General features: G+C 51.3%; 6 protein-coding genes across 6 annotated transcripts; 3 read left to right on the top strand and 3 right to left on the bottom strand.

Moving 5' to 3' along the window:
* Positions 1-142: 142 nt before the first annotated feature.
* On the bottom strand, positions 143-1570 carry PV08_01841 (uncharacterized protein; the record flags this gene model as incomplete). Its single annotated transcript, XM_016376201.1, has 2 exons — positions 143-1391; positions 1470-1570. 2 exons carry the CDS (start codon positions 1568-1570, stop codon positions 143-145), a joined length of 1350 nt encoding a protein of 449 aa, XP_016241477.1.
* Positions 1571-2462: 892 nt separating this feature from the next.
* PV08_01840 (uncharacterized protein) lies at positions 2463-4232 on the top strand (the record flags this gene model as incomplete). Its single annotated transcript, XM_016376200.1, has 3 exons — positions 2463-2732; positions 2818-2903; positions 2966-4232. 3 exons carry the CDS (start codon positions 2463-2465, stop codon positions 4230-4232), a joined length of 1623 nt encoding a protein of 540 aa, XP_016241476.1.
* A 560-nt stretch (positions 4233-4792) lies between these two features.
* PV08_01839 (uncharacterized protein) lies at positions 4793-13750 on the bottom strand (the record flags this gene model as incomplete). The annotated part of the gene is made up of 1 exon (XM_016376199.1): positions 4793-13750. One exon carries the CDS (start codon positions 13748-13750, stop codon positions 4793-4795), a length of 8958 nt encoding a protein of 2985 aa, XP_016241475.1.
* A 1749-nt stretch (positions 13751-15499) lies between these two features.
* PV08_01838 (uncharacterized protein) lies at positions 15500-16266 on the bottom strand (the record flags this gene model as incomplete). The annotated part of the gene is made up of 4 exons (XM_016376198.1): positions 15500-15801; positions 15851-15961; positions 16013-16129; positions 16185-16266. The coding sequence occupies 4 exons, from the start codon at positions 16264-16266 to the stop codon at positions 15500-15502; spliced, it is 612 nt and encodes a 203-aa protein (XP_016241474.1).
* An 826-nt stretch (positions 16267-17092) lies between these two features.
* PV08_01837 (uncharacterized protein) lies at positions 17093-17647 on the top strand (the record flags this gene model as incomplete). The annotated part of the gene is made up of 1 exon (XM_016376197.1): positions 17093-17647. One exon carries the CDS (start codon positions 17093-17095, stop codon positions 17645-17647), a length of 555 nt encoding a protein of 184 aa, XP_016241473.1.
* Positions 17648-19883: 2236 nt separating this feature from the next.
* On the top strand, positions 19884-21195 carry PV08_01836 (uncharacterized protein; the record flags this gene model as incomplete). The annotated part of the gene is made up of 2 exons (XM_016376196.1): positions 19884-20010; positions 20060-21195. The coding sequence occupies 2 exons, from the start codon at positions 19884-19886 to the stop codon at positions 21193-21195; spliced, it is 1263 nt and encodes a 420-aa protein (XP_016241472.1).
* Positions 21196-21451: the final 256 nt, after the last annotated feature.

The following is a 21451-nucleotide window of genomic DNA, read 5'->3' as shown; positions in this document are numbered from 1 at the left end:
ACCGTTTTAGTTAACACGATCGATGTCAAAAGCGCCTGTCCATGATTTTAACCTTGTATACCTTGATTTGATTTTTTGGTCCCACAATCATATACGGCGCATGTTGTATCGTTTCCCGTCCCTCTGCCATGTACATAGAAACCTAGTCCACCAGGTCCCGTAAAATTCGCAAGATATTCCTGACTCCCATGAGCGCGTTTTCGTCTGGACCCTGGCCCGGCGTCCACGATGCATGTGCGAAATCAATCAGTCTGACCTCGTGGACTTTTGGAGGTACTTCGTCGTCGTCGTCGTCGTCCTCGTCGTCGTCATCAATGCCAATGTCGTTATCGTCGTCACCACCACCACCGCCACCACCACCACCACCACCACCACCATCACCTCCACTGACGACCACATCTACAGCGTTGGCGCCGGGCTTTTCAATGTCATGGTTGAGGTCGTTGGCGGTGGTTGTTCCTTGGTGCTGGTGCTGGTGCTGGTGCTGCTCCTCCGCCTCATCTTTAAGCTCTTCTTCAAGGGCAACCTCGATGGCCTCCTCGTCACCCTCATACACCATCAATACGCTCGCGCTGTACATTCGGCTCTCCTCGTTCTCGAGCACGTACTGTATACTCTCTAATTCGCGGATGAGGCGCCTGGCGATCTCGGGGGCGTGTTTGCGCCGGAGCCTTTTCTTGCCTGACTGGGGATCGTGGTACACTCCGCCTAGGTACGTCGTGAAGGCGTCGACGACCGTGTGCTGGTCGAAGGACTGTCCATAGAATTTGGTGTACGACTTGTATCCGTTCTTGATCACGACGTGCGCTGGATCTTCTCTTGCTTCTCGTACTTCTTGTTGTGGTGGTGGTGCTGCCGTCGTCGTCGTTGCCATGCTATTGCTATTGCTTGTCTCTGTCTGCCCTTCGAGTCGGATCTTCATGCCCGCCACGCGGAGCCCCAGACTCCCTGTCGTGGTACGCTTCGCAACCTCGTCGAGTTTCTGCCGTTTGGAGCGCGGGGCGTCGTCGGCCCAGAGGCGTGCGCCGAGCTTGACGTCCAGTACGTTGGGGTGTTTGAAGCCGGCAGCGACGTTTTCGAGCACGATCGCCAACCCGGTCGAGAGTTTCTTGCCGCCAGAGGGTTTCCACGACATGCGCTTGCTCAGGCCTGGAGCGGGCATGGTCGTCGTCGCCGTCGTCAGCGTGGCATTGATCGCGGCGGAGATTGGCGAGGTCATCGAGCCGTCCGCATCGCCCTGGTCGCCGTCATGCTGCGACAGCGACCCGATGAAGGTCGGCATGTGCGCCTGGAAGAGAGGATGAGCTTTGGCGGACTCGTAGAAATCGATCTCGGCTTGGATGCATGGTTTGATTATTAGGGAACCCGATGCGTTGGAACTGATTCCTTGACTGGATTTTATAAAAGTTTCCGGTCAGCTACCCACGCACGTTCCTTTGGCAAAGTAAGAGGGAGGTAAGAGAACCTACTGTCCAGCAGCACTGTGGTCAAAGGCAACAAGTTCCGACTCTGCAGGCATCAGAGCGACTTTCTTGCCAGGTGGTGGGGGTGGTGCCGGACTGGTCGCCATCTTCTCGTCGTCGTGCAGCGGGGGGTAGTAAGAAAGAGCACCTGTATGAACGAAACAGAGGAAAAGGCCAAGATGCGAAGCGAATCAAATCAACTCAGAACAGAAACATCATGCCCGTGAGGAGAAAGAAGAAGCTCACCCTGTCTTACGAGTGCCGAGGGCGCATGCACGGATTTCCGGGGGATGGAGTCAATCCTTTTTGGTTTCTTGGTTCTTGGAATTTCCTCGAAAGATCGACGGGCAGAACAAAAACGTGGGCCGAGTGTTTGGGTGAGATGAGCGGGTGACGCTAGCGAGACATAAGGACTCTTCAGGTACCGGGGGTTTTCCGTTGAGGCTCCCATTAGGCTGAGGTATAGGCGTGGTCCATAACCTCGTGTAGGCGAGGGCAGGGTATGTCGGGAGCCTTTTAGGCGGTGGCGGGAGCCTGGAATAGTCACTAACAGCGGCCGCTTCGGGGAGCTTTGTCCAGGTACCGGCGGCCCCTGGTGCACGGTACTTTTGACCCCAACCACTAGCCTGACCCAGCCGAGTAAAGTGCTTCAGGTAATGTAGACGACAGTCAACATTTTCATCTCACTCCATATACAGGTATGGATGCAGATACAGAGCCTCCGCGTCACCACCGATCACCACGACCGAGTGTCTTAACTAATGTTTGCTTGAATCCAAAACTCTGGTCTTGACTTCACCTTCACCGTACCCCGCTGGTTGTTTGCGCCAGGTGAAATGATGCTCACCGACAACACAAGGATCTTGTTTGCCAATACACAAACCTGGGCTTCTTCACCTTCACCCCTCAGATCTCGCTTCATCCTCGCCCAAGTGATGCTGTGCTAGAACGGATTACTCCTCTTGACTTGGTCTTGCATCCACACAAGCCCAAGCAAACATGTCTCCCAGTCAAAACGACCAGCTGGCTGCTTCTGTAGCCGCCGTCGATCTCAATGACCAGAACACCGCCGAGACCCAGTCGCCACGAGCCAGCCCTGCGGACGCAGATACTATGCTTGCTGCCAAAGAGGCTCCCGCTGTAGTTGCAGACGATGCAGACGATGCAGACGAGGCCGAGTTTGGCGAACCCGTTGAGCTTCCGCCGCTGGAACCCAAGACGAAGAAGAAGAACAAGAAGAAAAAGCGGCCAGCCTCCAAACGAGGGCTCGTGAGTTTCATCTCTCTGCACTTTCACGAACAGAAAGAAGTCTTCCTCATCTTCTCCAGTTTGCCACGCTGACCACCATCTCCAGGGAAAACCCACTGGCTTCGAGGACTTCTTCGCAGATGCACCCATGACCCCAGACCAGCATGCCCAAAATCAAGAACTCTACAATCCGTAAGAGACGACCAGCTCTACCCTCTTCTTCCGCCTCCGCCATCACTGACAGCCAATACCAGGTCCATACCCTTCGTCGACCGAATCATTACCGCAGTAGGCCGCTTCGAACGGACGCGCAAACTCACTCCTGAACGGCGAGATATCTTCTTCAAATGGCTGGTCTACGGCGGCGTCAATATTGGGCCCAGGGCACATCAGGGTGCCCCGGACACCGAAGATCTCGACAACGCCCAAATCGCCGCGGTCCTCTCGCAAGCCTCAGCCAGCAAAGACAAATATGACCTCTCCTCCTCGACACGTCTGTACGACGTCGACTTCCACGGAGTCATGCGCAGCTTTCTCAGCCGCCGATCCCGCACCATCTACGGCTGCGAGACCCCAGACGAAGTATCCACGGTGACCACCACCCTCGAGCGTTTCCTCGACTACCTCTTGCAGCACGACGTGTGCCCCGAATACCAGACCGACGTCCTCACAACCCGCGATTTCTGCCGCTCCGCCACCTCGGAGCTCTGGCACATCACCGAAGCCATCCGTCGTCTCCCTGGCGACTTCAACATCGCATGCTCAACCTTGTCCGGCGGCTACTATGCCGAAAACTACGACGCCCTCACGGACTGGGAGACCGAACCGGATACTCACAATGAGGCGGTATTCGTGGGGATGAAGCGAGAAGAAGCCGAACAAGTCATGTCATTCGGTGTGGCGGGCGCGGCCGACGAATCTGTCTACCAGGCGTACCTGGACGCTGTCAGAAGCGGCACCCCCGTCGCCGTGACTGAGATCGAGGAAATGGCCGGCTTTGAAATCACCAGGATCGACCCGCCCACCCCAGACTGTAAGGCCATCTACACCAGCACGACGTCCAACTTCCGGCCCGTGGGTCGCGTGTACGCGAAGTCATGGACGAACCCGGACTCGCAGCCCGAAGATCTCACCGATGAAGAGCAGAAACAACGGGCGCTGTTGTCCTCCCCAAAACCTACCAAGGAATACGTCTTCCTCGTCGAGGAACTCCTGCAGACATACCTGCGCGTCGGGACCAAGATCGAAGCTACCATCTACACATTGAGTTGCGGCATCATGTTCTTCGATAACGTCGTGAACGTGTTTCCGTCCTTTGACGAAGTCGTCGTCAACGAACTTATGCAGAATTGGACCACTCCGCGGCCTAAAAAGGGTGCGTTCGACTATGTTGAGGGAGAGGATGGTGACGACAAGGATGATGATGACGGTGATAATGATGGTGCGGACGGAAACGGAGACGGAAAACCAGACCACAACGACACCCAGCAGGGCGATGATGATGACACCAAGAATGCCTGAGCGATGAGTTTGGATATTGCGTATTGCATGTTGCACATCGCACCTGGTGGCATAAAAACTGAATCGGTGCACATCTCCCTAAAGGTATCATCATACCCACCTACAGACTTCCGACTTTCAAAGGGAAAGCCTGGTCAGTACCTAGCTACCTCCTGACCTGCCTGACTTATTGGCCACCGACCCACTGGATTCTGTATTCAAAGGTACCGGTCAACACCTATGTATAAATAAATCACACGTTACTTGTCACCACTTGTATTGAAAGCACTTGTCTACTTGTCAACACTCATACAGTGACAAGTAGGTACTATTCACCAACTACAACTACAACTAACTATTGCTACTGGACAAAGTACAAAAAGCTATGCAAATATCAAAGTGACGCCACCCATATGAACATTTCATTCATGAATCGGTTGCTTCGTCACCAACTCCCCTTTTTCTTTTCTGTATGAGGTCAGTTAGGTACCTGTATGTGTTCTACACCCATCAGCAGCCTGAATTTCAATGTCATGCCGTAACGTCTCTTCAAGTGACTCGGTCCACCGTCAGCCGCGCTCCTAACTTAGCCGATTAAGCACCTTCTTCCCCAACAATAGCACGCCCTTTCTGCGATGGCCCTCGGGGTCGCTTTCCGCGCCGTCGTCATGCTGTCCGTCACGCCCATGGCTTGCGGTGCTAAGGCCCTCCTTGTGGCTCTCGCTCTTGCCGAGACTTAGCGGTCCAAAGTGCACGCGACCCTTGGATGACTCGCTCGAAAAATGGCGTCCGATGGTGTCCTTGAGCGAATGTCTCTGTCCACCACCACTGGACTGTGCTTGTGAAGTCGCGGTGCTCGGTCTGAACAGAGGAGGATCCGTCGACCCGGTCGAACTTGGCGTCGTCGGTGGCGGGATCGATCTGGGTGCCGGCAACACGGGCCCTTTGGACAAGCTAGTCGAGCTCCAGCTGCCACTACGCAACAGTGGGCTCGGTACAGCTCCGCCAAAAGCCGGCATCTTGCCATGCCCGTTCTCACGCGTCGTTGGACTCTGGAACGATATCCCTGACGACTCAAAGTCGTCGTCCTTACTGTCCTGGCTGAAAGAGTAGAGACTGGTGTTTTCGCTCGTGTTCGACAGCTGTAGGTTGATATCACTGTTTGGGATGGTGCTGTTCATGGCAATCTCCTTCAACCGCTCGACCTGCTTCTTGTTCGGCTTGTGGTGGGAAAACTTGTTACCGATGATGGCGCCCGTATGGCTGATCAACGCACGAATCACATCCTTTTTCAATCTGAGCGCGAGGTCCAAGTTACTCCATGTCTTGTTCCTGTATTCAAGAGTCGGCATGCGGAATACAAAGTCGTGAAGGTCCTCGATATTGCGGTCTCCTTTGCCCTTGTAGCTGAGGCAAATGATAAACGTGTTCAATTTGACATGTGCAAGAGTCATATAGTTCGATGCACGGGACATCATCTGTGACAGGTCGTCTGACGGCTTTTCCTTCTTGTCCCTGCTCTTCTTGATGAGCGCACCGCGCTCTCTACTCGTGGTGCGATGAAGCATATTGAGCTTCTTCTCTTCTGTATGACCTAAAGTCACGAGACTGCCCGACGAGGCGTTGTTCTTTTTGTTGGAGCGAAGACTGCCTGAGGAGCCTTTGCGTGTTGGCTCTCTCAATACTGCTCGGGGATTTGACGCGTTGAAATGCTTGAAGAATTTATGATGCTCAGATCCAATGCCCAGTCCTTTATACTTGGGCTGCGTGGTGGATGGAGTGGCCTTTTCCTTATACGTAAGGCGGTACGTCGGCTTGAGCCTTCGTGCTATCTCCCCTGGAGATGCGTCCCGCTTCTGTTCCATGCTAGGCCCACGAAGGTCGGTTTCCGACATCAGAGCGTTTTGGGCGTCCTCGAGTTCTTGATCATTACCCTCATCAAGTGGTGCCATGTTCTGCACCATCAGTGGTGAGAAGTTGTTGCTTTCGAAAGCATTCGACCCGACACCGGGGAAGATATACTCGAACAACTTTTTGCCCAGTTCACGCTCAAGCTGCACTTTCAGAGGATGCACCGTCACATAAAATTGCTCGAGCACGGGAATCCCGGCGATTGCTTCGAGCATGTACCACTGCACTTCTACCATTTTCTGTGTCTGTCTCGTGCTTGGATGCCGTTCTCCAGGCTCGTAGTAAGGACCAATGATCTCAGGGTACAATGCATTGGCCAAAAGATTCCAACCGCGAATGTGTTCAACTCCTAACGCATTATGATTGGACCCATCATTGTTGTCGACTCGCTCGTACGCAGCATTGCCAAGTTGGAATTCTGCCAACGGTTGATCGTTGTCGAGCATCAGATGCCAGACAATCTCAGATGCGCTCAAGTACCATCGCAAAAGACCGCTAGTTTCTGAGGATTTGCGATCGTCATATCTTTGTTGCGAAGTATTGATGGCTTTCATGATGAAGAAGAGTTCATCTTCGCAACTTGTCAGATCCTTTTCCAGATTTATCCGATCCTGCCAACCACGCTTGTCAAGGTATTTGGCGTTGATCTGGAAGTGTAGTTTAATCTCCTCTAGCTGGCGAATGCGTTCCTGGAGATTCTGCGCGATCTCCGGCGCTCCTCGTAGATCACTGAAGTCTGACGCTAGCATGATCTTCTCAAGGCGTTCGCTTCGTGTTTTCTCGAGCGGTTCACTGTACAGTAGCAGATCCAGAACAATGATATACATTGTATAATATTGTTGCGAGTCGCAACGGGCACGAACTCTGGGGAAATCAACCCATACGTGGTCAATCCGGTCTTCACGCCTGGATGGATTCTTGCCCTCGCCGCTTCCATCGCTCTCGACCTCTTCGTTATATTTCAGGCGTAACGGATTGTACTTCTCATACCGCAAGCTCGCCGAGGTCTTTTGGATAACTCTTTGGAAGCCGAAAGGTTCCAGGTGGAAGTCGAACATTGCTTCAAGAGAGACCCATGGCGGCCAAGAAGAGCCTGGTGCGTTACCATATCTGTTGCCCGAGTACAAGTGGAGGTATTGTGCGAGAGTCTTCTGGGTAGCGACAAAGAATTGAGCACCATCCATGTCGAGGGCGAATCGGCGTTGAACGAGACCGGAAACGTCGTCTGATATGCGGGCCTTGTCCATGATCGACACGACTTTCAGCTGCATGCCTTTTGTTGCGATAAGCACTACTGCTTTCTCGTTCTTCTCACTCTGTAGCTGTATTTGGGGGGCAATCAAACGCAGATGATAGCTGTTCATCGCCTGGAAGTTTTCTGCTATCTTGTCGCCTAGATCTTCCGTCGAAGGCCTCCTTTCCGAGGCAGCATCGGTAGATTCTGCTTTAGTACTTTTGTCTCGGTCTGCGTCACCGACATGCACAAAGCGAATGGCATCACTCAACAGTTGGTTGATTCGGTCTTGCACAACCGAATCCTCGTCCTTCTCGTCTGTAGGAGAGATGACATTGGGAGTGGCGGGAACGGGCGGAACGCCTTTTTTCTCCTGCTTTCGTCGCAACTCTTTTGCCTTTGCTTGCTCGTCGACAATATCGAGGAGAAACTTTACTGCACGGCGTGACATATAGTAAACAAACCCTCTACGCTGACTGACTTGGTGTGTATAGCGAAGAATGATGTTTCGCAACGAGTTGTGCCACTTGAGCTGAGCGTTGTGAATGATGAAGCGATTGTTAAAGTCACTGGCGAACTCGTCGGGAGCCGAGGAATATAGTGCGTCCATGTCGACGTGAGGGCTACCATTGTTTTGAGCGTCGAGCTGTTCAGTTGCTGAAGTTGCCGTGCTTCCATTTCGATGAGAGCTGCTCTTGTCTGATTCAGGTTGCTCTCCTGGATTTCCATGGCGCATCAAATGTTGTAGACCGTGTTGTAAGAACTTGCGTTTGCTGTCCAGCTCTTTTCGTTGCGCCACCAATGTTTTCTGCTTCTCCATGACTGCTTGATCATGATCACCATCGCGGATGACTTTCAATTCATGATCGCTCATGATACGCATGTGAGCCTGCAGTTTATCTTCAAGATCATGTAATCTGCCTTCTACAAGATTCATTTGCACTTTTCGTGGGTCATTGTGACGGGACATGACACAGAAATGAGTGTCTTCCTCCCCGAAAGGGCTCGTCCGAGATTCATCGCCTTGAATGCCACCATCTCCATGATCAGTCTCTCGGAAATAAGTAAAGCGTGGTGTGAATGCAAGAGGCAATATCTTGGTCTCCGGGTTTGACTCGGCTGGCAAGACCCAGTCCAACTCCACAAAGTCATCCATGTCGATCCACGTGAAATCATGATCAGGTATGGTGAATTGAGACATGTCAATATTATGTGACACCTCTTGCAACGACGAAAGGGTTTCGTCTGTTGCTTTCTGCAGATCCTCTGCTGTAGTTCCAGCTATGCTGGCGGCTACAGCTCGAAGATCTGCTCGCATGAAGTCAAGCTCAGCTTTATTGATCTTCATGGCGCTTGTCCTCATCTGTTCAGATTTCCCTTTTGAAAGTGTGTCAAAATATTCTCTCCGTTGGTGGAGATCCAGCATGAAACTGTCAATCTTGATCTTCAGACCTGTAGCTGAGACAATATCTTCTTGGTAGTCTTCGGCGTCTTTGTGCTTGTAGACATGGGCAATAAAGAGCGGCGACAGTAAAAGGCCGTACTTGATGGTAGCCAGGTGCCGACCAAATTTCTTACTTGAGTTCTCCACACCTCGCCACAGGGGTCCTTGTCTAACAGGTAAGGACATGACTCCCGAGAATAAAGACCACCAATTGAAAAAGTGCGAGAAGAATCTGGGGCTCAGATGGACGCTGTTGTAACTCTCCGACGGCGATGCATCAGCACTCAGCCAGTCTCGGTCGAATGGAGCTGCAATAGCGATTGAGAGGTGTATGTGTTGACTTCTGAAGCCGCGGAATGCATCATAGTTTGTCATGTCGACACCATGCATCATTGCTGGATTCTTCAAGATCACATCATAGTGAGGACTAAAATCAGAAGATCGTCCTCCATCGTCCAAGGCACGCTCAAAGACGAGTCCAGCGGTCCATTGGACGTTGCCTGAAACCTTCATGATGACCTTCTTGAACATTGCGGCATTCTTCTGCGAGCTGCTGATTGACATGCTGTCTGTCTCTTTGGTGGCCCTCTGCTCTGGGGTGTTGCGGGCTTCGTGGCTGTAGTCCGGAATGGCCAAGATGTACTCTCCACTGCGAACAGTCATAAACTCACGCGGATCGTCACTTGAATGTATTGACCATTGCACATCGTTTCTCCAGCACATTACAAATCCTGCTCCGTATCCAGTAACAACATAAGGGTCTCTAGACCCCTTAAGGCGCAATTGGACGTCACCATCACCTTTCCAATTTACAACAAGTCGTGAATGGAAGCTCATACGGATCTTGTCCCAGAACCCTACTCGTTCTGACGGATCGATCTCTGGCTTGGTGAACCCCTCGATCGTCATCATCATGTCCTGAATGACCGGCTGATAGGACGTACCCCAGGATATTGTCGTTGGTAGGCTAGTGTTGATGTCCACAACCGGTTTTGAAAACGTCTTCACGGGAGACACCGTCCGTCTGACATCGATGTAAAAGCCCGGGATCTCTTCACCACTCTGAAAATGCTGCCCCTTAGGCACAACCTCCACTTTCACATGCCTGATAGATTCCTCGTCTCTGTATTCTTCAGCAATGACAAAATCTGTTCTCAGTGACCAACTAGGCAGATGCGCAGGTTGGCCAGGTCGAATTGCGGGGACGTGAAGAAGATTGAGAGGATAGTCTCGAAGCATGACGCGCGCCTCGCCCATGTCAAGACTCAACCCTAAGGGAACTAGGAGGGCGTACTGTGTGTCGTACGGCATTCCTTTGCCTATGTCATGGAGGAATTTAGGCAGTTCAGAGAATGGAAAAGACGGCTTGTCGACAAGCAGATGGACATCGCTGATAATGGCGGTCATTAGGCCAGGTCTATCGGGCACTCCCAAGATAGCTTCGTGTTCGCCACTATCGTGTGGTGGCTCATCTGCTCCAGCAAACATTTGACGAATGCTCCTCATTGTGGTATTCTGAAGCTTCATCATCCAGTCCACTCGTCTTTTCCAGCTTCGCGAATTGTGTTCCAGAAGTCTCTGCCACGCCTCCTCTGCTTGAATCTTGGCGCTGCTCGACAATGTGCAAGCACCTTCACGGTCATATCTGATCCGCGTGGATCCCCTCCGTCTGCCCCTCGAGGCAGACCGTCTTCGAGGTGTGAGATCTGCACTTCTAGAACGTCGGGGGTTGCGCTCCATATTACCTGGCGAATTAGGCCGGCTTGAATTGCCTCGAAACCTGGAAGTCGACCGCGGCCTGCGATCCTCCTGTAACCTCTTCACTTTCAAACGATATGCATCCTCACGAGCAAGCCGTTGCTTTTGCTCGATACGACCAGCGTGATATATCACACCGAGCTTCCATTCGAAAGGATCATCCTCAAGCTGGAAACACAGGGCTTTTGATCGAAGGGAGACCCGGGGAACTTTCTTTGGTCCAACAGGCTCTTTCTTCAGGATGTACTCGTTTGTCCTAGTCTTGAAGCGGTGGCCCAATTGCGCAATTGCTTTTCCAGTATTGATGAAGTTGTCGAAGATCTTGTACATTTGCAAACCATGTGGCACAGCCAGGCGGATGAATTCGGTAGAGACATCAATTGTATGTTCTTCACTCATGCCGTGCTGAGTTTTCCTCTTCGCATGCCGGAGGTCTAGACGCAGATTAGTGGTTGTCACGATACGCGCATAAACATTTCTCATATAGGGTGCTTCAGCATGTAAACGGACAAGGTCAGCTCGCAGGAACGGTGCGGACCACCGATGACGTCCACCAGCTACTTGATAAACCTGGAGCATCATTGGCGGATCTGCCGGCATGTGACCTTTGATTTGAATGTAATGCGCTTTCATATCGAAGACTGAAAGCTCTTGGCCCAGAGGAACAGGCACATGGTTTGCATTATTAGCAGAAGGCGTTCCAATAGGCGGGTGCGCATGTACATCCGCCGGAGGAGCAGCTGGACCTAAAAAGGTATCCTTCACGATCGAGCCAGCAACACCTATGGAGTAGAGCCTGTAGAGAGAAAATTCAAGGTAGATGGCACGAATGGAGGAGTTGATGTGGAACAGCGGGCCTTGTTGGTCCCTAGACGTGCTGAAGGCCACTTCGAACCTTGGAATGGATGTGAACGGCTTTGGCTCCCAGCTATCCAGAGATTCGATAATGTACCCGTCCAGGCCTTTGACATGCAAGGTAAGACGTCGTCCGTCGGTTGGGTCATCATGTCGACGTCTGGGTGGCGATGTGGGAGGAGAGAGATGTCTGCCAGACGACAACGGATCCTCGAGACGCGCAGTGGCACTAACCTTCCTTCGTGAAACTGATTTTCGCGCCATGTCCAGGAGAGAGGAAGTATAATGTGACGTCCAAGATTCAAGCTCCAGTGCAACGCCTCGAGTCTGACTCGATACACTAGAATCTACGCCAGCAGTTTCGAGGCTAAATCCAGAGCCTTCGAAGGATGCCTCAATTATCCACGATGGCAGTTTTCGCAAAAAAGATGCTGACGGAGTCCTGGCGGCGTTGGATTTATCCCTAGGCACACGACGTTTGAAATGTCGCACAATGTTGTAGATTGCTTTACTAACCTCTTCGCGTACCATGAGTACAGAGAAGGTACGCAAATTGCCGGAAATACTGACAGCAATCTCTGTGGATGCAGACACCTGAGCCTTGATTTCCATAGCTTCCATGACGATTATGTTGTGCTTGACGCCTGTAGATGCCTGATAGTAAAGCTGATGGGACATGACCCGGAAGTTGGAACCCAGTGAGTACAAAAGTTCCCCGCCGGCTGAGTGCGAAGACTCAACGTCCAAAGACATGGACGTGATCGAGGAGATAATCATGTTGTACTCGCCAGAAGCTGAGTTTGTCAAAGGTAGTATGAACCTGACAACGGGCTCATGGATGGAAAATTTTATGCTTGCTTTCGGGAGCAGTCTCGATATCAATCGGTGTCTGTTTTGTGGAGAACGATGCGTGGGCTGAGCCTTAGATTGTGCGACAGCTAGCAACTTCATCAAGTGAGATGGCACTAGATCTAGAGACGGAGAAGTAACGACGAGATTCGCGAAAAGAATATTCGCGTTTCTCTCAGCAACATCGTTTTCATGCGTAAAGTTCATGGTCTTGGATGGCAACGTCGTTCTGATCGTGGTCGTGGCCATTGGGATGTACATTATCTTGTTGGTCTGATAATCATCCTCGTCCAAGCTGACTGAGATGGAAATAGCCGCAACCAGAGCTTGATGGGCGACGTCGTCTTTCGAGAAGTATGTACGGTGAGACGGTGAATTCTGATCAAGTCTGTGCAGATCGACGCCGATTTCATGAATTACCATGTTCGCGATGAGCGGGAGATTAGCCTGCCGAAGCGACACGATTTCTTTCGATATGCGGACAAAGCTCAGTGCAATCTGAATCTCTTGTACGCTCCGCAATACTGAGCTGAAGAATTCTTTTGAGTCTGCGACAGTTTGTACAATCGAGGCTTCTCTGCTGCCAGGCTGGTCAAGCTCTTCGACCAGGTCCTCGAGCGAAATTCCCTCGACCGGACTCGAAGGATGGAAGATATGTGCCGCTGTTTGGATCTTCTGTGCTCTTTGCCTGAAAAGAAGAATTTCATCAACGGGCGCGTAGAGACGACCAGCCTTGATAGCGATTGACGTGTCCCGAAGGCCTTCCCGTTCCTTGTACAGAAGCCCGTGCACATTGATAGTCATGTTGTCAAGGATCTCAATAGGATCATGACCACCTGAACCCAAAAGAACGCTACGGACAGCAAAAACCCATTCGGCCGGTTTCTGGGTGCCCAGTGGCTCCTTTTTGTGACGAAAGAGTCGGCCGCGGTCAAGGAGCCTCCGTCGCGTGTAGACTGCCATGTGGAAGTTGGAAATCTGCACATAACCAACACCGACGACCTCAGCAGAGGTGTTGATAAAGCTGATATCAAACATGCGGAGAATATGGATCTGTCGGTGAATACGCTTGAGCCACTCTTTGATATTCGTCAATTTTTTCCATAATTTGCTCCTACCGCCAGGCCTTGATGATCCGATCTCTTTCTTCTTGTCATCCGCTGCATGTTGTACGTCCACACCTCTTGTGTCATGTCTCCGAGGGGAGCTCTCATACACGGCCGGATCGATTGTCACCTTCAAGTCTTCGAAGACTAGACTGATCCATGTAGGCTGCGCAAACGTTGGCCTATGAGGACTTAGGCCCAGCCCTCGAAGATCGATCCTTAAACCTTCTCGTGGAGTATATGATATGTGTCTCAAGCTAAAATAGCCAATTCTTTGGATGGATACCCCAGTCGCAATGCGCAGTATAGCCAAAAGCAGGAACGAGGAAAGGTAGAGCAGGATCAGGACTGCCGCGATCGAGGTGGCATTCAGTAGAGGCATTCTGCTGGAGTCGGGGTCTTCAACAAGACTGTTCAGGCCTTCAGGAAATCATTGGTTCGTGGCTATTTCCCTATCTTCTCGTCTGCGATCCAAGTTGAGGAACTGGAGACTGGAAACCCAGTAGGATTGCCCCAAGGATCAGCATCTGCCATTGGCGTGCATGGTGTTATTTCAGAGCCTTCAACGATTCGCAATGGATCCTTGATCTTCCAAAGTCGTTGGCTCACCACAAGTGATCTCGCTGCGTTGGGGGAGAGTGGTGTCCGGAAGTGAATCCTGGAAAGTCAACTCCGAGGGCTTGGACGTCACTCGGCGACGACCAAAGCGCGCCTTGATGGGATCTGAGATGTGGTGAAGCGGCAGTGGCTAGAAGCGCACGAGGTTGGTAATGCGACAGTGATATGCTTGTGATGGTGCAGCCAAATATCAATACTGCCGGCGAGGCCGACGGCTGATGGGGTGCGGAGTGGTGGCAGCAGTACCGATATGGATCTGGATTAGCAAGAATGCTGATTGCAGTGCTCGGGCCATCGATAAATAAACTGGACAGGGAAGTTTGGGCGAGAGCAGCGTCAGATAAGCTTTGACCTTAAGCATACAGTAGGTAGGTGGTGAGCCTAATTAGCCTAGAACCTGTAGGTATCGTGTTTATTGGGCCTTGACCCAATACCAAGGACCTAAAATCACCTGCAGGGATGGATAAATACCCCAAGTACATCCCTAGAGCCCCTAGAGCATCACTAGCCTAGAGGTGACCGTACAATGCACTAACTGGGTAGCAGGTATCCTGCCGCCCGTGTTCCAGCTCGCTTGGGATCCTGTCCAGTACAAGTGCCTAGGGTTTTACAGTACACAGCCTACAGTATGTACCATCTAGGTACCTACTTCTAGTAGAGAAACTCCCATCTCAGTGGACAAGTCCGGATTCGCAGGCATCGTCAAATCAGATCAATTCGATCTCAGGTCATTTTGGTTGAGTCAGCATGAGACGAGGATTACTGGATTCTTGTCAAAGTAGGTAAATGCACAAGACGCCTAAGGATCATTAGGAATTGTTCCTTTTAAGTTCCACTCCACCACATGGTCAAGCACTCCAGATCATGACGATTGGCGTCGTTTTCGAGCGAACATCTGCTACAAAATTCTGCAGCCGGATTTTAGCTATGTAGAGCACTGAAAGCGGCGCCATTCTTTGCCCGAACTATGTATCCAGTTCTTACCTGTAGTTCTCGTTTTCCGCTGCTGTCTACAATATACTCATATGCCTACTGGTATTATTTCAGCACAGCCCCCGGGTCATGGAAGCCGAAATTACTGACTTTAGACGCATCCTCCACTTCGCCTCCTGAGCACTGGGTACAAGTACAAGGTGCTGCCCGGACTTCCTGCTCTTCCGGTTGGGCCTTTCTACCCAGTCATCGGGAGTTTAAGTCCGGTAAAGCCATTGACTGATAGCCTGCTTAAGTGTCATACATGACACAGTCGATAGTGTGTCCATAATGATCATTGCTAACATTCGGATACTCGCTTCCTTGGACGTGGCTTGAGGTTGTTCATAAGCATTGCGGTGAAATGAAAGATTCTCGATAACCGTGCTGTTGCTCGAAGCTGTGGTTTGATTAGATAGAGAACAAAAAGACCGAACGTCCTGTTCCGAATCGACCTTGTGATGAAGAATTCCCCGGGTCTTCTGCTAGAGCAGTGCTCCAACAGTCTTTACGGCTGCTTCCCCATCTGACGCAGATCTGTTCACGATTCCGGCCTCCGGCTAGAATTCTGCTGTTGGCTTGCTTCGCGGAGGTCTGCGATTTGATCATCCAGCAATGAGATTTGCGCCTCAATCTTGAGAAGTTTGCTAGTCAGCAATTCCTCATACTCTTTGTCAGAGAGCGATTGCATAGGCATAAGGTTGGCTATGCCTCGTTGCAAGCGTAATGGAATTTCGTTGAAATTCAACTCAAAAGAGCCTCCATTCATGTTGAGCACTGTCTGAGAGGTGGCAGCCAGGACCCCCAGCATAACGCCACCTGGAATAACAGCAGTTCTTCTCACTAGCCGCAGTCAGGACACGTCCACGGCCCGCTCATTAGACAAACTCACAAAAGGTACCAGCAACTGCACCTGCACCGAAGCCGCTAAGCCCACTCGCAGCAACCACATGTAGCGGTTGCTGTCGAGTTTTCGGGTCCGCAAGGAGGATACTACGGCAATCTAGACAACGGTTAACATCCTCGGAGACGCCTTCAACGGCGGTTTACAAACAGAAGAACGTAGTTCCTGCGCAGAACCATTGTAATCCGGAATATGTTGGGTATAGAAGCGGGTTAGGCGTCGAAAGAATAGTGCCAGCTACGCCGCCATAAGCTATTCCAACAGCCCCTGGTCGAAAATGATCAGCAATGGGCCAATTCCAACTTATCCCGAATTGCAATACCTGTGCCTACTCCTACGGCGAGAGAGGAGAAGATTGGAGAGGTGAAAGAGTCGGCCAGGCTATTAGTGTTGGGCTTTTCCATCTTTGGCCATGCATTTGGATCGGAGAAGAGGAGGGAAAATGCACTTTGCCATACCTCACATCGCGAGGCACAGAATCGCGCCAGGTTCGCGCCAAGGGTGTCATCGTACTTCACTCCCGATCAGGAAAATGACGATGCCGCTCTTGCTCAACCAAAATAAAGCAGCGCGCCATAACACGACCACCGTAGTTCGTAGACATTATGCGGTATCTCTCCATCGCACTTGAATCTCGACTTCCAGTATCCTAATCATGATGAAGAGCTACGCCAAAGCGACGTGACAGCATTGATTGTCCGTCACCGCTTCAGGCTTCCGAAGTGGTCGAGAGAGAGAAGTCCTATAGCAAGGAGTACACGAAACGAGCCGGCCAGGGGGGCTGCGACCATGGGGAAGGAGATTCAAAATACAAGTTCTTCTCTCCGATACCAACGAAAGGGAACATGTGATTCCAGGGACCATTCCGAACTCTGAAGTACCGAGGAGAAATCTAACAGCGTAAGCAGCGGCGTTGTTATATACAAAAGGCATAAGAGGGTGAAAAGACCGAAAAGGGATGTAGCGCCTGGAAGAGACGGTCCCCGTTGAATGAATTTGCAAAACGGTGTATTCTTTGATCGCTCGCGTTTGTGAGCTTCAGAGAGCCTATATTCTGTTTGGCTGTCAAGGCTTACATAAGGGCTGCGAGACAAGGCTGAGTGACCCTGAAACGTCCTAACCAGTACATCAATGGCCCATTTCCTCCCATGCAGTACATTTTATCTTTTGTATTGTGATCTCGAAAGGCGCGGCACCTCTCACTCGACCTAGGGTGGTCACGCAGAAACCATGGAAACATTGGCTGGAACCAACCTGTCGCAACGAATGGCGTACGCGAATGATGAATTATGTGAAGATACGACAAGATTGGTTCCAGAGGAGATCGAAAGCGACGATTCACTTTGTGCGCTATGGTACAGCGGCGATCCTCTATTGATCACAAGCAGCCTTCATCCACTTAAGGTAGTCATTGCCGCACCGTTGGAACATGTTGTCACAAAAGGAACGGGTGCCATCAAGGAAACCGGACACAATATTGTCACCTCATGCGGTGTCGATGAAAATCGACACAGAAACAACCCAATCCGCGTTGGATCAACTATCAATGTTCGGACACCAGACGAAGTCAGGATGGTTCAAATCGCGAACATTACCGAGATTGGTACGGCATACACAAATAGAGCAGTGGAAGCAGCCGCCACAATATGCAAAAGACTCAACCTCATTCTTCTCATGTATGGTGCCCGCCTCAGTGCAGCAATGGCCTTACCTAACAAGTACGTGACTTTGAACGACATTCAACAATCTCAAAGATATGTTCTGGATCAGAGGCACACAGGCTAGTGGGTTGATAGGTGAGGCTGTGGTGATAGAGGATCAACACCTAGGGGCCGAATTTTCCCTACCATTTGAAACAGAGAGGAGCGCTCCTAGTCACAGGACGGATCTTACAGATCCAATTCACCGCGCTCTTTCTTGACGACCTACTTTTATGTCTCACGCAAAACGCCAATAGCATGAAGAGTTCTTGCTCCCTCCTGAATGTGGGCTTCAAATTGTGGGCTACGACAGAAACCAATCAAGTCTTTCCTATCCTGTCATCAGCATTGGTTGACAAGCCGCAGAAGACCTTTGATGTCCGTATTTGCAAAACACCACATGACGGTCTTTTGGTTGGCAGCATCAAGACTTCATGGGCAAAGAGCCTTCAGAAGTCCAGAACTTTGGCAATGCGGTCGATCGAGAAGTGGACAAAAAGATCATGAAGGCTTGTCTGGTTCCACGCTTTCACGAGCATAATCTCGTCTCGGTTTTTCTGGCCACCTCAACCTCTCATAAATGATGCCATTCCTCTGCGTTTACTAAAGAGGATAGCTGTAGGTCTGTGATGCATCGTTCGAAAGCTCAACATCATATCGTGCTATCTCAGGATGTCTCGGTCTGAAGCCCTGCCTCAGTAGCCTCAACTAGTAGAGGGTGCGACCGTTCGGGATATCAATGTCGCAACCACCATGATGAGCGCCTGGATCTCATTTGCGTATAATCTTGCTCCTAACAAAAGGACGTGCCATATTGGCCTCGCTATAGCTGGACACAACAAGGATTTACAATGGGTATTCACAAGTTAGGGCAATGAGAGGATTTCCTCCCAACCAAACACCCCGAGGCAAAAGACATCCGACGCTCGGAATGCTTCATTGATCGATTTGAATAAGGAACCACTTGTACTAGACTGCGAATTCCGAGCCTTGTCCCTGGGCCAGAAGATGTTTGTGTCTAAAGGAGAAAAACAATCAACTGTTGAAGTAACACAGTTTTGCACCTTGAGGCCACTCAGAGTAAACAACGAGTTCGTATGGTAGGTACGTAAGTTTCAGGATCTCATAGCAATGGATCATATTGATGAAAAATAACTAAGTCAAGGACTAGGAACTAGTGATAGAGGGCTGCGCGAGTAGAAGGCAGGGCGCGAGCGCAGGCAGTGTCGAGGTTCGCGCTAGTCCCCATCGGGCTAACGTGGTAGGCACGACGCGAGTGCGTGACAGTAAGGTTAGCAGGGCAATAACAAAAAAACGAAATCAGATCTGAACGCTAAGACCCCTTTATGACGAGTTAAAGCGCACCAAAGATTAACAGTAGAAATCCGACTGTGGCTATAGGTGTGTGAAAGTGTAATAGCTGATGGAAAAGGGCGGGCCGTGGGCAGGGTATCTAAAAGCTAAAAGCGGCACTGTCTGTGTCCCATTTACACGACCTGACTTTCGCTGCCAAGGCCGACGGAAGAAAGTGAGGGCAGACTTTCGCAGGACATTCAGCCTCTTCACCCATTGCGTCTCCATTACCCTAGATCATTCGACAGCACCTTCGTGTTCTCGATAACAAGTCCTGTCTGTCTGAATACGCCAACAGGCGTCCTCAGCTACCGTAACACTTTCTTACACCCGGATCAGAGCGGTTGCACAACCAGCGCGTGCTGAGATTCGCAATCATGGGTACGAACAGTGACGCTTCCTTGCGCATTATTCTCGCGCTTGGAGCCTTTGTTATTCTGCCTGCTGACATGTTGCAGCTCCAAAGAAGAACCAGAAGATGTCCCTCGGGACTTTTTTGCAGGATGAGAGTGCGTCGCGATGCAGATCGCCCGGGAAGGGTCAATGTTCTAACGCTCACAGATTTTGGGTCCTGGGCGGACGAAATGGAAGACATGCCCTTGCCACGTGAGAATTTCCATGACGACAACTTGTCCGAGGTGCCGGATCTATGGCTGACTTTTGATAATCTTAGCCTCCGATAGCAGGCCTACCTATGCCTCCGAGCGACGTACCTACAGTACTGCACCCAGCTTGGGTGGCGGATTTTCCGGTGCGTGACCATGTGCACGTCGGAATATGGTCCGTAAGCTGATGCTAGAAATGCAGAGAGACGAGAAACCTATGCTACACGAGAGCAACTGCCACTTCCCACTCAGCCTCCCTATACCGCCCATCTTGCAAACCTTTCGTTTGATGCTACGCAAGGAGACGTTAGCGATTTCTTCAGAGACTGCGAAGTGACCAATGTGCGCATTGTGGAGGATAAAATGGATCGCAAACCAAAAGGCTTCGGTTATGTGGAATTTGCGACCTTGGATGGTCTTAAGGCTGCGCTCGATCTGAGTGGAAGCAACTTGGCCGGTCGCTCGGTGCGTATCAGTGTCGCTGAGCCTCGTAAGTCACACCATTGTCTGGGCACGCAAGCATACTGATTGATGGACAGCCAAAGAAAGGCAAGATACCCGAGACTTTAGCGACTGGTCAAGAAAGGGTCCTCTTCCAGATCTGCCAAATACCCAGCGGAGGGTCTCCGAACGGCCTGGCGGTTTTGGAGGTCGCAATTTCGACAACTCTTCTGACGCCGGTAGTGAAAGAGGGCCACGACGTGCATTCGCCGAGGGAGATGGAAAGGTCAGGGACTTTTCCAACTGGGAGAGAAAGGGACCGCTGTCGCCTGTGTCTCCGGCCCCGACGTCACTCCGCGAGGGTGGTAGGCAAGGTAGCAAGGAGGGAGGATTCCGCCGAAATTCTCCAGCATGGGGTGAGGGCAGATCTCAGGACGGGTCGCGACCACCAAGGCGCGAGTATACTGAACGACCCCCGCCCGAGCGAACTCCTACCGCTTCGGAAATGGACAATCAATGGCGAGCTAGAATGCGACCCGATGCTCCCGCCAAGGCACCTACTCCCGAGGCTAGCGAGCCTTCTTCACCTGCTCCTGCCGCTGCCGCTGTTCCTGCGACAAGGCCAAAATTGAACCTGGCCAAGAGAACCGTTTCCGAAGCCGAGCCAGTAACGTCTCCTGCTCCTGCATCCGACTCGAAAGCAAGCCCATTCGGTGCAGCACGACCCGTTGACACGGCGGCAAAGGAAAAGGAGGTGGAGGAGAAGCGCCAACTAGCCATCCGCCAGAGACGCGAGGCCGACGAAAAGGCCAAAGCCGAGAAGGCAGAGGAACGGCGTTTGGCAAAGGAGAAGGCCGAGGTTGAAAAATCCAAGGAATCGACGAGCAAGGATACTAACGAAGCCGCGGCACCGAAGGAGAATGGCGAAGAGAACTCCCAGCAGCCTACCCCGAAATACGACATTCTACGACGCGCCGACTCTGGCACGAACGACATGGTCGCTGATGATGAGAATGAACAAGGTGATGACAGTCGGCCTGTTGATGACAAGGCGGTCAAGCCGAAAGAAGTTGTTCAAAACCCACCCAGCCGTGCCAATGGATCATGGCGCAACAAACCCGTAGAAGGAAGCACAACTGCAGAATTGGAAGAAGAGGGATGGAGCACAGTCTCAAAGCCTTCAAAGCAACGAAACAACCGCCGCAACTACCCACCTCGTGCAATCGCGTCTTGATTGTCGAATGAGATCCAACGGCACCATGGACTGTCCGTTGAAAGATGACGGCCTGCTTCTTGTTCTATGTACATCTAAATCTCTCCGCTTCCTAGCTGGGACGCCCATGGCAGCATTCTGGGCTCGTGCCGTAAGAGGCGGCAGACCTCTGCAATTTTGGTTATCCTTCTCGCCTTACTTTTCTATCTGATGGGCGAAGATGGAGGGCTTTTTACTTTCAGCATCGTGGAGTCTCGGGAAAAGTGTTTTTGTATTC

The sequence above is a fragment of the Exophiala spinifera genome (assembly GCF_000836115.1).
Source record: "Exophiala spinifera strain CBS 89968 unplaced genomic scaffold supercont1.1, whole genome shotgun sequence".
NCBI classification, from domain to species: domain Eukaryota; kingdom Fungi; phylum Ascomycota; class Eurotiomycetes; order Chaetothyriales; family Herpotrichiellaceae; genus Exophiala; species Exophiala spinifera.
Note: the sequence above shows the minus strand (reverse complement) of the source record. Positions and strands in the feature narration are given on the sequence as shown.